Source organism: Mus caroli, unplaced genomic scaffold (assembly GCF_978045245.1).
Source record: "Mus caroli unplaced genomic scaffold, Mus_caroli_1 scaffold_10, whole genome shotgun sequence".
NCBI lineage: Eukaryota > Metazoa > Chordata > Mammalia > Rodentia > Muridae > Mus > Mus caroli.
Window position 1 is genome coordinate 33,791,425 of NW_028227265.1, and position 15,602 is coordinate 33,807,026.

The window sequence follows — 15,602 nt, forward strand, 5'->3', positions numbered from 1 at the left end:
GGAAGAGCAGTCAGTGCTCTTTACCACTGAGCCATCTCTCCAGCCCAATTGTCACTTCTTAATGACCAGATTTTCCTGTTACTACTTGATTCTTTGGGAGTCCTGCTATTGCATAGCCCAGGCTAGCATCTCTTGCCTCACTGGGACATTACAACCATCCCCAGTAAGGACATTTTTTTATACCATTTCTGTGTCGACTGGAGGAAGCTGTTAGAGCAAGAAAATCTGTGTGGTTAAACTAGGTGTGGGGGCTTTATCTTGGTATGAGTATTTGGAAGAATTCCACTTATAATTTGTCCTTGAGAGGTGAGTTGTGCTAAGACTGATGGTCCAGTAAGATGTCATACTTCTCGGGAATGTGCTGAAGAAAGTTCGAACTTCTCAAAGTTGAACTCAGCCCATGTTTATTAAGTTCTAAAAAAATCTGATGGCATTAGTAAAAATAGCATGCTCCTAAGACTGCTGACATCAATCTAAACGTGCCGACGTGTAAGTTTACCTTTGAGCTATTTTTCCTTTGATTCTAACTACCAAATAGCAAAAGTCCCAAATTTCCCTCCTCGCCAAGCAATAGAACATGACCTTAAAAGGTTCTCAGGAAGCCTGCTTAACTTGTGAGTTCCAACACCCGATGTAAGATCATCTTCTGACCATAGCAGACCTGTAAGGCTTGTTGTTCGCGCCAGCTCAGCGTGGCATAGGCCTCCTTATTACTGAGTAAGTCCTGGTCTGTTTTTAAGTTTGTGGCGTAGGTCTGTAGGGTCAACAGAACACTGTTTCGAAGAAGCCGTTTCCATGATTCTTGGAGCTTGGGGATATCTGTGATTGCCAAACTGTCTTCCGTCTCCTCCTCTCCCCATCCAGCCCGCTCTTTATAGTCTCTGAACTCCTCAGCAGGCATGCACAGTACCTACAAGAAACATGGGCCCTTTAGTTGCAACGCGCTACTATCTGTGAGTTTCAAGACAACCATACCACTGTAGAAAGTTAGGTCCCTCCCCTTTCTTCCCATACCCTGTCGGTCCTGTACCTTAAGTGTGGTAGCTAGCTCCTCTTCAGTCAGCACCTCCTCACGACCTATCACAAAGGCTCCCTCTTCCCCTACCATCTCCTGTTTGCACAAGAAATCCCAGCGTTCACACAGGAGCAGCTTTTCAGTTTCATCCTTTGTTCCTATAAAGTAATGGACGGAGAGAGCCGACATCAACCCCAGCAAGCCAACTGCAGTCAAGAGGTATACAGAACCTGGGATGGGCACACGCACCCTGCAGTGCAGCATCTCGGACTGTCACCATCTGAATGTCAGCCGTGTCGTCTGTGTTGTTAGGATAAGGCTCAGCAAAACCATACATATGAATCAGTTGCCAATTAGCCATTTGCCCATATGTGTTGAAGATTTCATGACCTTCAAGAATGGGCTGAGTAGCCACCATCCGGAGATAATCCTGGGTTAAAAGGATAAAGCTGGGACCACACCATAGCCCCCACCAGACCACTTCTCTCTTGGAAGAGCCTACTGAATGTGCGCTGAGGCCACAGACCATTTGTCTACTGTTCAGTCCTGTATACTGAGGGGGGTGAAACCAACTTTAGAGGTCAATTTAGTATATTAGGTGTATCTGCCTAGTTACCTACACAAGCTTTAAAAAAACCAAGCCTAGGGCCTGGTGATAAGTACCCAGTGCTGAGGAGGCAAAACTCTTGAGTCTTGGGCTAGCCAGGGATATATATATATACCTTGTCTCAAAAACAGAACAAGTTAAAAATAGCAACGGAGGCAAAGAATAAGTGAAAGTCACATCTGCTTACATCGGAGAGCAAAGTTTGACATGTATAGATGAAAACTGGAAGCTATGGCCTGGAACCTTTGATCCTGCCTCAGCCTCCTAAGATTACAGGTGTAAGACACTGCCAATGTTTACATCACATATACATCTACAGAATCGACACTAAAGTGGGGCCTTCCTTACTATGCCTCTGGCCCATGAACATCCCATCTCTTAATAGTACCGAACTGCTGTTAACGATGCTCTCCACAGGGCCTGAGGTGACTTGGCAGAGCAGGCAGCTATTCTGGTGGACTTAGGGTGTGTCCACACCATCTCAGTTGATATCAAAAGTACACCGGAGAGTAGCTAATCTCACCGCATTTTCACGATTAGAAGGAAACTGGAGCCCTGTGATTTGACTTGTAATGCGCACCACCTGACCAGGGATAGGGGTCCACTCACTGCAGAGTACTCTAGATTGGCATTATGATTGGCTATGTGGTTTAGTATGTCTGCAGCAGGCACCATCAAGGGTGAGTTGGGCTCCTTTTCATCATCATCTTCCTCCAGCGGTTCTTGAAAGCTGCCGCAGAGAGAACCCAGCTAAGGCCCAGTCTTGGGTGAGAGAACTGGAGTTCACTGTTCTTTCCCACCCTTCCCTCTCAAAGATGAGGGTCTGCTCCTCTAGGCTTCAATCACTGACCTATAAGCCATCACGAGGGCCACGAGCTGCCGATAGAGTTCCAGGGAGCGAACAGAGGGGCTGAAGAGATCCGAGTGAGCCTCCATGAAGGGCAGGACGATGGAATAGTATTCGCTACGGATGTTCACCAAATCCTTCTCCACGGCTTCGGGGACACCTGTACCCTTTAGGAGTCGCAACCGCTCTTCCTCCGGCCTGCAAGAACAGCCCACCCGGAGCCCTTCGCAGACTTCTCATGCAGCAGGTACCCAGTCCCAGAGCAAAGAAACTGCAACAGGTTCTTCCCGGCCCTTCCCTCGGCTCTCACCAAAACATGGGATGCTCCAAACGCCCCAGCTCTGGCCAGAGCGCGAAGTAAGGGCTCCAGGGTGATGCTGGGGCCTGCAGCTCGTGGAGCAGCGCCAGCAGCAGCGGCACCCACCCAGACAGGCTCTGCAGTGCGTCTCGCTCTAGGGAAGACACCGGGGTGAACGTCCAAGCGCCACTCCCCTGCCAGCCTCCGAGCTGGTCCCCTGCCCCTTCCTTACCCACCTCGCTCCAGCAGGCCGCTGATGGAACAGGTGTGGGGGGACAGAAGCGCGGACCGCGGCACTGCGAACAGGAGCTCCCCGGCCCGCACACTCTCCCGCGCCACCATGCCATAGCCGGCCACCGTGCCCTGCCGGCTCACCGTCACCTTAGGACTCAGCTCCAGCCCCACTCGCCGGCACCAGCGCAGGAAGCCGGCCACCGCGTCGCCCTCGGGCTCGCCGCCGCCGCTGGACCCCGCAGGGAGCGGCAGGGGCGCGCGGGCAGCTTTCGGGGAGGGGCAGGGCGCGACGAGGGGCGACCTGCCACTTACCCGCGCGCGCTTGGCGGGGGCCGCCATGCTGCGAGCAGCCGGGCCCTCACTGCGCTTCCGGGGCGGAGCTGGGCGTTTCTACCCCCCCCGGTTAGGAATCGCGCGTGCGCACGCGCACCGGCCTCCACCCTAGTTCCGGCCGTGTCCCAGAGAGCGGCGTGCAGGGACAAAACAGTTTCTTCCTCCATGGAGGCTGGGCTGCTATGCCGTAGTGACCGACTGATGGTTAGCGATTAACCATTATTTCACTGACTGACTGATTAGTCCGTTTACACCTGGGTTTGAAGTGGCTTGAAGGGTTTCCACATTACACCACACATACACAGGAGACAGACAGACAGACGAGAGAGAGAGAGGCTAATTAACCCTTGTTTTTCACCTGCATAAGTTAGAAATTTACATTTTACACTGGAAGTAATATAAGGTGAATAAATGATAGTACAAACGGTAACATGGAGAATTCAGTAGTTTCAGTACCTGGGAGGTTGAGACGTGGGGGGGGGGGGGGAGTGCTGGGGTTGGGGGATTACTGGGAGTTTCTGGCAAGCCAGACAACAGAGTGAGACCTTGTCCCAAAACAACTAAAACCAAGCAAATAGTGTTGTGCCCTTGCTTTGAAGCGGTCTTTCTTGCTGGCTAAACTTTCTGCTCGGCTGTGAAGTAGAGTTAGTGTCAGGACTGGTAAAATTATATCTCAGTCAGAGTAGATAGCCGCTTGGTAGAACCTTATCATGTATAAACACCCTGGTTCAATCTCTTATCACCCTAAAAGGAAAAAAAAAAATTAAGCAGGGTGGCCTACATAATTCTAACACCCAGGATGCTGAAGTAGGATTGCTGAGTATTCAAGACCAGCCTGGGCTACAGAAAGATGGCTCAACCCTCCCCCAACCAAATGTGTCTAACAGGCACTGTCCTCCAACTAGCAGCGCCCTGGGCAGCCAGGCAGCCTAAACAGTTGAGCCTTCCCTGTGATAGGAAACACGAAACACGTAGACTTAATTTCTTTATTAGTATTTCTGCACAGTTAACTTTCTATATCAAGGATTTTTGTTTTGCATTTTGTAATCTCAAAGTCTCTTTTATCAGCCACCAAACAGAATACACAAAATTAGGCTCTTAACTTTGTACAGAGAGGAAAATAATGAACTCCATTAAAAGTTCATCTTGACCAAAGAGAAGACAACTACCAATGGGAAACCACATACAGGAAGGAGAACCTGATATACATACATATATATATATAATGTATAGGTATTTATAGATATCTTAAGAACACAGCAAAAAGATGTCCAATACTTGGAGTGCTATCTACAGTAAGGGATTAGTTCTACCACCTTTAAACAGTCACATTCAGTATTCACGGAAGCACGTGAGTAAACTGGACCGGGGATAGGAAACGCTCCACTGGACTCCAGAGCAGTCTAGAAATGGCTTACAGTTACAGAAAGGGGCGGCACGTGCCACAGATAAATGGATGTGGGTGTCCTCAGAACACCCATATAATACCACATACATCATCCCCACTCCCCAGATACACACTTAGTGCTTTCTCTCCTCTCTGGGGATGAGAGCAGATGAAACCAATGGCCAGGCTGTGAGCGCCTACTTGGTGAGATGGCAGGCATAGTTGTGGGCTGTAGGAGGCATGGAACCTTTGTTGGAGGACGGCCCATTTCCCACCCAAGGACCAGGCAATCTCCAGCCCCTCCAGCAAGCAGAGGTCATTGTATCTTCCCATCTTGTGTCTTTCTAACAAGCTCACTTCTCAAGTATTGTCTGTGACACACTGGCCCAAGTTGACCAGGGCACTGTGACAAACACTTGGTGAAATCTGGGACAAGAGGGACCTACAGTACCTGCCAGCTTCCAAAGGGATGGGTAATCATGAAGTTCTCAGGGGCTACAACCAGCATCCACAGCAATCAACATTTTAACCTCTGCCAACAGGGACAAGAGACCAGGTGACCTTTGCCTCAGGGTGGAACAAGGCCCTGTGGTGGCAGGGTATGGGGGTTCCTGCCCCCATGTGAGGGTCCTCCATATTCTTCAGTCTGACTGGCCTTACACCACCTGTCCTGCCCAGAGAGCACCAGGAAAATGGCTGTCTGTCTAGAGCGCCCTCTTGTGGCTACCATCCTCATGACTGTCACCTCTACTATTAGAATAGGTGTGCTTGATGCAAGGGTTACAGGAAAGGGACACTCTTAAGGTCCAAGGCTGCCCATTGGTCTGACTCCCACTCACATCAGAGCCTTGGCTCACTACCCACCATCTTCAAACCCCACATCTGCCAGATCCAGGGGTTGGGCTGGACTTTCTTCAGTACTGTATCGACTATCCTGGCCATGCCCCAGCTGGGCAGAGGGGAGGGGCCACACTGAGTGAGACAGGAGTGTGTAAGGCGAGCCCCTCACACCATCTAAGACTGTTGTGCTGTGCTGTCCCAAGGTGGATCCCCTCATTTCTTTTTAAATAAAAGTAACCCCATTTCCTCCCCTTCACTCTCACAAAAATAAAACTAAAGGGAAGATGAGCCGGTGCAGAGATGGCAGTGGGACCTGGGGGCAGGTAAGCGGGCATCATGGGCAGGACGAGGGCTTCAGCAGGACACCTCCATGGTGTGGTTGACCTGGCCCATCCCCTCACTGCTGTCTGAGTGGGCGCAGGGCTGAGGGCGGCTGCCATCCACGGAACTGGCGCTGGTGAGAGATGCGGTACGTGAGCGTGCGAGGCGGGTCATGCTGGCTGAGGGCACTGTGGACAAGAACAGAGGGTCCTGAGGACAGGCAGGGTGGGTACCGGCCGGTGGGAAAAAGACAACGCAAGCAAAGCGGCCAGTGACACCCAGTCTTGCCACACGCAGAGGGTTCTGGCACTGGCTATACCAGGCCAAGGCATGCAGGACCAGCCAGCAACGGTGAGCAGGCCAGGCCAACGGGCTGCAGCCAGCAGGTGCCTAGGTCCCAGCAGCTACCCAGAGCTATGTATGGTCAGAGCAGGGCAGGTGCTTATAGGCACCCTGAGCTGGGATAGAGAGACGCTGTGTGGCCAAGTAGACCTGCATCCAAAAAGTGACAAGGGTGGGGTGGGGTAGGGTGGGTGGAAGGGGGGCAGGTTTGCTTCTGTGAAGGCAATCAGCCACAGACTGCCTGAATCTTGCTTCTACTACTGTAGGTAAGGCCAGTCCACCTAGAGGCTGGGCAGGGGGCAGACATAATGTCTGCAAGGCAAACCTAGCGCTGTTGTGCTTGCAGGTTCTGCTTCTAACTCCCAAAGCTCTGGCTGGAAGCCCCACAGCCCACAGCAACCTAGAAATAAGAGACCAGCTGGCTCTGATACCAGCCAGCGTGTCCGGTCCCACACGGGACAGAGCCCTCAGCAGACCAGGGTCTGTGGAAGAGCAGGGATCCTCCGGGGCTTTGAGCTGAGCATAACACGAGAAGGTTCCACACCACAGCAAGACACAGTGCAGCTGCAGCACTGCAGAGGAGCAGGGCAGGGAGGGGCGGGGCGTCCATGCATCAGCAGACAGGCCATGGGCTAGAGGCCATAGGCCATGGGCTACCTGCTCCTCCACTCAGCCTTCGGTCCTTCAAGTGTGCAACTGAGAGAGAAGACAGCCAGAGAGGGCAAGGGTGGGGGAGACACAGAACACGGTGAAGAGTGGACCAGGCCCAGGGCACCGAGATAGGCCGAGATGGGACAGACAGACCAGAGAGGGCTAGCCTGGGAAAGCCCGCTGCTGCAGCCCATCCAAACAGCAGCAAGGAAGCCACACAGCAGGCCTGACTGCTGTCTGGGGATTCTCACTCTCCCTCTTCTGCAGCCCAGGCTGTGTGGCTTAGGCCCAAGGAGGCCACGGAGGCCACGTCCTAGGCTAGTGCCCTTACCCCTCACTCTCCCACACTGAGGAGGCCTGCACAACCTCCCAAAGCCCCTCTGACTCCTGGGATACCTGGTGTAGTTCTCTTGAAGCCCAAGGACAAGGACACACCGTTTCCTGGCTTCACAGATGTCTACCAAGCTCCAAGAGCTCATGGGGCCTAGCATGGCATTCTGGCTGGTCCTCCCTGCCTACGTGTACCTCTCTTTGCTCTACCTCTCCCTGAGGGGCTGGCAGGGTGGAAGGATATCCTAGTTGCTGTCCTGAAGAGGTGCAAGCCCCAGGGGCTAAAGTATTTATTAGGGGGTGGGAGGGCACCAAAGTGAGGGAGAGCAGTTTGCATCCTGGGAGTTGTATGTTGGAAAGAGGGAAACCGGAGGTCCAGGAGGGATACAGGAGCCATTAGAATGGTGGGGGATGGGGGGTGGGGTGCATAGGCTGGGTCTCATCACTGTTACCTGGGGGAATGTTCCAGGAAGGATGGGGAGAGAAAGCTGCTTTAGCCCTTGTTCCTGGAGGAGCCTCAGGCTCCCTTCTGGATGTGCTAATAATGCTCAGATGGGCCCCCTTCCCTTCTCTGGTCCCAGACTCCATGGGCTTGAGTGCTAACCTTCTACTGTGACAAAGGGCCTTTGAAGTGCCATAGGGTGTGGGTGACTCACTTGAAACAGGCTTCCCTAACAGGCCCCAGCCTAGGTACTGGACCCTCCAGGGCTCCTCTCCCAAACAGGCCCTCCACACTGGGCTCAGAATAGCGTCCACCCAGGCAGAGAAGCTGGCTGGGCCTGGGACACACACCTTATGGGTGTTTGCAGAGGCTGGGGTCCAAGTCACCCAGACTCCTCAGTACATGGGTAATGTGTTCCTAGCCCTTGCCTGGGGTGGGGGAGGTGTACTTACTGTAGCCCATGCCTTGCAGGAAGTACTTGAAGGCCTCAGTCAGCTTCCCTGGCTGTAATCAGATGGACAGAAGAGGCTTTGACTGACTCCCTGAACCATGGGGAGGGTGGGGAGCCCTGACCCCCCCCACCCCCCATCCCCGCTAGTAGACACAAAGACACAAAAGCAGGCCCAAGAGTCTTACCTGTGTCACCTGAGGAAGACCGCCAGAATCTGCCATCTGAAAGGACCAGAGCAGGGTGAGCTGGGCAGCCCCTTCCCAACACCTCAACAGACATCCGCTCCTGATGATGCCACCCGCTCCAGCAGACCCCTCCCTGCAGCCGAGCATAGGGTGGGGGGAGGGGGAGGGGGAGGATGTCTCACCTTCAGGAAGGTCGTGGTGGTTGGGTCCAGTTTGGAGTTACACTCAACCTGGGAACAAGGAGCCAGCTGCAGCAATACCCCCACTCCACTGCTTAGGCAGGTTCTGTGCCCAGAGCAGGGACGGAAGTACAGGCCCTAGGGCTTCCCCCTACCCCCACCCTCAGGCTTTTTCCTGCTAGGGCTTCCTGAGTCCCTGGAGGCCCATTGGTCTGAGGAGCCTGGGACTGTAGTCACAGCTGCAAGTAGGACAGGAGTTAAACCCAGAAAGCCAGGGTCACTCCAGCAGGATGGACCAGAGGATCCAGACAGTGGGGTCCAGGGATGCCAAGGGACAGGAGGCAATACCAGGGGCCCAGCCTGGATCAAGATGGCTAGTGTAGCCTACATCTGCTCTCACAGCCTTCCTCTTCTGAGCACCCCTGGGCTCAGAGGCCCCTACCCCGAGGCTTCCTGCTGTCGGGTCTCCAATGGGAGCAGTGACATGCACTGCCCCATAGCGAGCACCCGGGCAGCTCCAAGATGAGTGTACTGATGTCCAGGAGTTACTTTAGAAAGAAATGGACCTTGGGCTCTAAACTAGAAGTGCAGGGGAGAGACCACTAGGAAGCCCGGCCCTAGCCTTAGCTCCATCCACTCTGCAGGCCTCTTCACCTGTATGATGGGAGCAGTCAGGCCCCAACGCTCTGGGAAAAGCATCATTCAGGGCCTGCCCCGGGCTCTAACCTCCCTCCCCTGGCCAGGACGGTCACACTCACCACCCCGTCCTCAGCAGGTGCATTATCTCCGACTACCAGCATCACTGGGCAGCTAGGAGACAGAGGATAAGGGTCATCTGGCCTGGATTTGGGGCAAAGGCAGGGACTGGCTGGAGGGCAAGAGTCACTCACCGGAGGGTCTTGGCATTGGGCACCGTCCCAGGTCGGTTAATATCAAGGTCTCTGCGGCTGGGGGAAGTGGAGGAGGGCAAAGGTAAAGAGGATATCCCAACACTGCCGACTGGTCCTGAGCTTGCTCTGCTCACACAAGGCTGTTTGTATCCTCCCTATCTTGACTCCCTTCAGAACCCCCAGGCTGCGCCTGGTATGTGGCATTTCCGTTCGTCCCTGCTCTGGGACCACACATATGACCACCCTTACTAAATACCTGCACCAGGGTCTCGCCCTTACTTGTAGTTCTCCAGCAGGAACTTCCTCACTACAAGTTTACAAGAGCAAAGATACGGCAGGGTGGGCTACCCTTGCAGAAGAGCTTCCAAGGGCTCCCACAAAGCACTGTGGGGACCCCGCAGCCTTATCTGATCTTCCGTTGTACAGGACTGAGCACCCTGTCCTGCGGAGGGGATCAAGGGTATTGCTGGCATTTCCTCCACCCAGCAAAGGAGATGAGCAAGAACCCAGAGACCAGACTCCACGGCCCTGTGCCCCCTCAGCTCTCAGACTTCAAAACCGGCTCATCTACAAGCTGAGGGAATGGCGCTGCCTGCCCTGCGCCCTCCCATGGGGGATGGGGACACCCGCACCTGTTGTACATGTTCCAGAAGAGCTGCAGGTTGGCCTGGTTCACCACGTTTGAGATCTGCTGCCGGTAGCTCTGCACCAGCTCGGTGTTGCTCACCAGCTCCTCCTGGGGGCACACACAGGCAGAAGGGCTGTGAGAGAGTATGTGGGAGGAACCTGGTCCCACTCCCAGCAGGAGTGGTCTGGAAGGCAGAGGAGGTGCCTCAGGCACCCCACAGGCCACCTCAGAGGGGCACTATGACCCAGCCCTGCTTGACCTCCCCGTGCTGGCTGAGCCCCAGCCTGTAGTTCCCCCCCCAACTCCCGAGGACACCCCACATGCAGTCTGATCCGCAGGCTTACCTGGCTGAAGAGATGGGAGAGTACAGTGTCTGGTAAAGTGCTGGTCAAGCCAGAGAGCTGCAGGAGGGAGAGAAAGCCAGAGTGAGAGAGACCTGGCTCAGCTCATCACCATCAGGGCCGGGCCATGAGGGGACTGGTGCTTACCTTGGTGGCAGCCCAGTCAATCCAGCCTTTGCCGTTGGGGTCAATGTTCATCAACACCAGCCCCTCCACCAGGTCAGGGAAGATGAGCTGCAGGGTGAGGAGAGAGGCAAATTAGGCATTTCTAACGCTGCGTGGTAAGGTCTTCAAGGTATCACCAGTGGGCTGACAGCATAGCTTGGTCTGTATAGGAATTCTAATGCCAGGAGCACTGTGGATGCTCCTCTCTGCTCACCCCTAAAACTTCCCTGATTTAGGTGGAATCCATAGTTACTGCAGCTTTTTACCTTTCTTTTCTTTTTTCAGAGCTGAGGACCGAACCTAGGGCCTCGTGCTTGCTAGGCAAGCGCTCTACCACTGAGCTAAATCCCCAAACCCGCTTTTTACCTTTCTAATACATGTGTGTATTTGCGTATGTGCCTGTGGTTCTGGAGTTGGCACCCAGAGCCCTACCACACGTCCCGGGCAAACACTCATTCATGAGGCCATGAGTCTTTCTATTATGTTGTTTTTGAAGGTGTTTCAAGCTGAGTAATGAATATCATTAAAGCTTGTTAATTTCTTACATTCGTGTGTGTGTGTGTGTGTGTGTGTGTATGTGTGTAAGGAAGCAAGACTTTAGTGGAAATTGGTCCTCTCCTTCCACCATATGGGTTCAGGGGATCAAATTCAGGTTGTCAGGCTTGGTGGCAAGCCCCTTTACCTGCTGAGCCGGCTTGCCAGGCCCACCTTAAAACTGCTCTTTCCTTACTAGCTCTTCACGGCTGTGGAAGCTCAGAAACCAGCCTTTCAAAGCCAGTCTGTGCTGCCTGGGACAGAGATCTGAGTGTACTGTTCAACTGTCAGCCTGTGTGGAGAACAGGAGACACGCACACACAGGAGACACGCACATACATCAAGGCCTGCAGCCTGTCTGCAGAATCTGGAGTAGTCTACAGCTAACAAAATGACTATGTTGGAACAGAACGGGAAGGTGGAACTTCTTCTGACTCAACAATAAATGTTTGGACCCCGAAACAGTTTCTGGTTTCAGAGATGAAGGCTTCCCTGCCTAGCCTGTTATTTCTGAAATGTGGTTTCTCTTCAAACCTCAGAACCGGAATGTAAGTGTCGTGTTTGGTTAAAAGACCATTAGTGTCCATATGGCACTGCATCTGCTGGGGACAACCTCTGTTGGTGGACAGAGTGACCAGTTACAGTTTGTCACTAACAGGAATGTGGCTCTGGACAACAGTGAAGCAGGCGGTAGCTCCAGTCCTCTGAAGCAATGCACGGGGAAGGAGCCGCCTTTCCTGTTTTATTCTAATATTTATTCATGATTAGTGTGGGAAGCGTGTTGTAACTCATGGACAGCTCTATAGAGTCCTTCTTCTCCTCTGTGTGGGCTCCAGGGACTGAGCTCAGGTCGCCCTCCCGGCTCAGTGTGGCTTACTTGTTGAACCATCTTGCTAATCCATCAATTTTAAATGTTGTTTGTGTAGTGCAAGGGCTGGGACCCAGAGCCTTACCAGGGCCAGGCCAACACTGTCTCGAAGCCACAGCCCTAGCACCTCCCCTCCCCCATGCCCATTTCTTTCTAAGTTAATTTCCTTGGAGGGAAAAGGAAGGAAGGAAAGGGCTTCTCTCAGAAAAAGGAGAGAGAGAAGAAGAGAAGGAAGAGCAGGGAGAGCCCTTGTGGCCCCAGGGGGTCACCCTCTGGGCCTGGCCTGGGGTTCCGAGGGTGGGGACACTCACTGCAAACTTGGCCAGCACATAGGCTCCGGCTCCCACTCCAATGCCAATCACGTACTTGAACCTGTGGGTGAGCAGGGCTGGTCACTCTAGGGCTGCAATGGCATTCCCCACGAAACTCAGCTAGAACACATCTCGCCCACCACCCCCAGCTCTCAGCTGATGAATGGCCTGGAAGCTAGGAGAAGCTTACCCAAAGTGCTGTACCACACTCGGGAGCATGGCGGCCAGCTGCTCCATGGAGGGGAACTGGTACCTGTAGGCAGAGGGGTAATTCAGGACCTGGGTACAAGTGAGGGCACAGGGCGGGAGCGAGTGAAAGAGACTCTGGGGACACCTACCCCTGAGGGAACTGTGACGCTCCCACCTGCTGCCCAGGGGCATCCACATGGCACACCACAAAGTGTTTGGTGATCTCCTGCATGTCCTCAAAGTTGAAGAAGGTGTTGAAGCACAGCTTGTCTGCAAAGACACACCTCGTAGAGGTCAAAAATAGAGGACAGGCACCAAGGATGCCAGGGGCCCTGTGGGCTGGCCTTCAGGTAAGGCAGGCTGGATGGGCCAGTGGGGAATCTCAGGCCAGAAGCTAGGTCACAGAGGGAGTGGGAACTGAGATTTCAGGACCATGCACGGAGGGGAGGAGACCTCGATGCTACGGCAAGGAGGCAGGCAGGTAGATCAAGATGCAGCCGCACTTACGATTGAGACCCACATCGTGGTAGGTGAGGATGGCTGGGCGGTTCCCTTTGGGAGAGCCCCGGATCACCACATGCAGAAGGCCGTAAGGCGTCTCGATGTCATGCTCCTGTGGGAGACAGAGGGCACTGGACACTCTGGCTCTTGGAGAGATGAGGTGGTGAAGCCCCTAGCCAAGGTTATATCACAAGTCGCCCCCCACACTGGACAAGTTAACGGAGCCTCGCTCTCAGAGGTGTTCAGCACAGGGACAAAGTCCTGACATTCTCTACAAACCCACCTGCCCCTGCCTAGCTCTGCGTCCAGCCTGCCACAGGGGCTCAGGAGGCCAGTTTTCTCCATTTCGCAGAGCCCTCCCAAGAGGGGTCTGCCACCGCAGCCCAGACCCCACCCCTACTACCAACCTACCAGGTGTGCTCCCTTCCCGCAGAATGGACCTCTGTCATGCCACCTAGAAACCACAGCAAACCTTCTGCGTCGGCCATATCCTGCCCCTCCTTCAAATGTCAGTCCTCACTGCTGCTCTCTCACATTCCCTGCCCTCTGCTACAAATCTCCATAGTCTTCCTGAGGCAGGTCAGGGCTAGCCATGCCTGCCCCCAAGGTCCTCTGCAGTCCCAGCTCCCAGGTCCTAAGCCAGTGCCCTTGACTTCGTTGTACAGGTCTACTGCTTCAGGGGCACCTCTGGTTCTGTGTGACTTTGAGCAGGGCAGGCAACTTCTCGCATCCTCACAGGGGCTTTGTGGGAGCTGCAGTATGTAGACAAGGCCCAGAGGAGGGGCTGCTGCTCCTGGCACCCCAGAACCTTGTGGGGATACCCTGTTGATTGGCTTCTTTGCAAACAGGTCATTCCTGGGCAGTCAATCAGGGAACTCCAACAGCTTGGTCAGAGTTGAATGTACCCTTCCCTGCCTCTACCACAGGGGTCCTGGTGCCACTGCCAGTGGCCCAGAGCCGGAGCTGGGAATGCAGCTGCCAACAGGAGAGAAGAGCAAGTGGCCAAGTACTATGTGACAAGCTTCCTTTCTGCCACACAAGACAGAGGGAACCTAGACTCCATTTTGCAGACAGGGACACTAGCTTCAGAAAAGCCAGCTTCCCACAGACTGGCTATCTGGGTGCGGTATGACAGGTGCCATGTTCACACCGTGTTTCCGGAAGGAAATGATAAAGTGTAGAGGCTTCCATGATGGTGGGCTATACTCTGGGATTCACATTCTCCCAGGAGGCCTGAGTATCTTCCTGTGGTCTTCAGTTAGGCCCAGGCCCAAGGCAGCCTCCCAGGCCTGTCTTTCTTTGGGACCCGTTTGAGCAAGAAAAGTTTTCTGTTCACTGGTGTCTGATACGTGCCACCTCATTTATTCCTGAATGGATCCCAGCCCTCTCTACAGTTGGCTCTACAGGAAGACACAGGCCCACAAAGGCTAAGAGACTCGCCCAAGGTCGAGCCCAGGGTTGATGAGATGCCTGCCCCGGGGCCTTGGCTTTGCACCAATGGAAGCATTTTCTGAGGGGGGGGGCTCAGATCCACCCAAAGGACCTACCCCCTAAGTAGGCTGCCCCCCACCCCAGCCATCTGCTTTTCTCCTCTGGAGTCCCTGCTATGGTCTCTTCACTGTTCTCTTAGCTCAGAGAAAGGGATGGGGCGTGAGGTGCACTGCCAGTCAAGGGGTGCTTCTCAGCCTTTGCTCTTCTTCTTGCTCTACAAGGACATAGGGACCTAGGGACTCTCCAAAATCAGACCCCTACCCTTCTGTGTGAAGAGTCTGCTCTCTGCTACCAAGTGGTCTGCCGTCTCTTCCCAACCCTGACATGGATGCCCAAGTCCTTATCCCTAGTCAGATACCATCAGTCACAACACTGGTCAAGTAAGGTTCACTTCCCTGGTAGAGAAGCACTAGCTTTGGTAAGGTCATGGAGAGCTGAGGGAGGGATGACAACCAAATTTCTGGTCCTGAGGCCTAGTGACCTTGACTGAATGTTTCCAGTAATTTCTCTAACGCCTCCTCCTCCCCAACCCTGGGCGGAGAACTCAGACCTAGCTTGCCAGACATAAGTTGAGCATCCTTACCCCTCAGGGTGCTGACTACAGAGAGGGAACATGCCTGAAGGGCCATAGCCCAGCAGACTGTCAGCCCCTCCATTCCCAGGGTAAAGTGCTCCCATTGGCTCCTGGTGACGTCAGAGCCCCGCCCCCCAGGTGGGCGCTAGAGGGATGCATTGCGGCAGGCGGCAAGGGAGGGGGCTTTGACGTCCCTGTTTCAGTCTCTCTCCTCAGCAGTGACCTTGAGGGCTGGGGAGAAGAGGGTCAGAACAGGACTCTGGCACACCATGGTGGTGGCTGAGGTATGATTTGTATTCAGCAGCTTCCTGGGTAATCCAGGAGACAAGGTCTGCATGGGAGAGTAGGGGCAGACTAGGACCGGACAAGAGGAGGGATGAGTGATGTGGAGCCTGGGATGCAGGCAGGACAAATCTGCCCTCTCCCTCCTTGAGGAAGAGCACAGGGCTTGGGTAGCTGTTGCTCCTCCCCCATGGCAAGAGGAGGTATCCTGGGGCCCCACGCCCTGCCAGCTCAGTGCTCCAGCCTTGTCATCCCCACCCTGTAAAGGAAAGCGGCACAGCCTTTCCTCGACTCTGAAGACAGAGACTTGCACCCTTCAGCCTGGCACTGCAGAGCACTGGGGACCCACAAGGAGCTCCTAATGAA

General features: G+C 54.2%; 2 protein-coding genes across 8 annotated transcripts in view; both read right to left on the reverse strand.

Moving 5' to 3' along the window:
• Positions 1 to 387: 387 nt before the first annotated feature.
• Positions 388 to 3,359, reverse strand: Setd6 (SET domain containing 6, protein lysine methyltransferase). 3 transcript variants are annotated; one of them, XM_021170384.3, is made up of 7 exons: positions 3,004 to 3,359; positions 2,780 to 2,921; positions 2,473 to 2,667; positions 2,232 to 2,352; positions 1,265 to 1,445; positions 1,031 to 1,173; positions 388 to 910 (listed from the first exon to the last, which is right to left on the reverse strand). In XM_021170384.3, the coding sequence occupies exons 1-7, from the start codon at positions 3,338 to 3,340 to the stop codon at positions 608 to 610; spliced, it is 1,422 nt and encodes a 473-aa protein (XP_021026043.1). In that variant the 5' UTR covers positions 3,341 to 3,359; the 3' UTR covers positions 388 to 607. The 3 variants fall into 3 exon arrangements, with proteins under 3 accessions (XP_021026043.1, XP_021026044.1, XP_029336128.1); XM_021170385.3 differs by having other exon boundaries at positions 3,000 to 3,344; XM_029480268.2 differs by having other exon boundaries at positions 3,314 to 3,333.
• Positions 3,360 to 4,306: 947 nt separating this feature from the next.
• The window catches only part of Ndrg4 (NDRG family member 4), a 36,526-nt gene continuing 25,230 nt past the window's right edge, over positions 4,307 to 15,602 (reverse strand). For 3 of the 5 annotated variants that reach the window (XM_029480751.2, XM_029480747.2, XM_029480748.2), the window contains 14 exons: positions 12,896 to 13,001; positions 12,538 to 12,658; positions 12,390 to 12,452; positions 12,200 to 12,260; positions 10,469 to 10,555; positions 10,325 to 10,381; positions 9,985 to 10,088; positions 9,353 to 9,409; positions 9,221 to 9,272; positions 8,466 to 8,513; positions 8,284 to 8,319; positions 8,100 to 8,151; positions 6,882 to 6,920; positions 4,307 to 6,070 (listed from right to left, as the gene is read on the reverse strand). In XM_029480751.2, coding sequence (XP_029336611.1) covers positions 5,916 to 6,070; positions 6,882 to 6,920; positions 8,100 to 8,151; positions 8,284 to 8,319; positions 8,466 to 8,513; positions 9,221 to 9,272; positions 9,353 to 9,409; positions 9,985 to 10,088; positions 10,325 to 10,381; positions 10,469 to 10,555; positions 12,200 to 12,260; positions 12,390 to 12,452; positions 12,538 to 12,658; positions 12,896 to 13,001 — 1,038 coding nt within the window. In that variant the 3' untranslated portion in view covers positions 4,307 to 5,915. The remainder of the gene's footprint in view (positions 6,071 to 6,881; positions 6,921 to 8,099; positions 8,152 to 8,283; positions 8,320 to 8,465; positions 8,514 to 9,220; positions 9,273 to 9,352; positions 9,410 to 9,984; positions 10,089 to 10,324; positions 10,382 to 10,468; positions 10,556 to 12,199; positions 12,261 to 12,389; positions 12,453 to 12,537; positions 12,659 to 12,895; positions 13,002 to 15,602) is intronic. The other 2 variants (XM_021169258.3, XM_029480750.2) reach the window with 1 other exon arrangement.

Coding starts and splice junctions, on each gene's coding strand:
- Setd6 (XM_021170384.3), bottom strand. CDS start 3,340: ATGGCGGCCCCCGCCAAGCGCGCGCGGGTAAGTGGCAGGTCGCCCCTC. Junction 2,668..2,779: donor TTGGAGCATCCCATGTTTTG/GTGAGAGCCGAG, acceptor CTGTTCTTGCAG/GCCGGAGGAAGAGCGGTTGC. Junction 1,446..2,231: donor CCAATCTAGAGTACTCTGCA/GTGAGTGGACCC, acceptor CTTTTAACCCAG/GATTATCTCCGGATGGTGGC.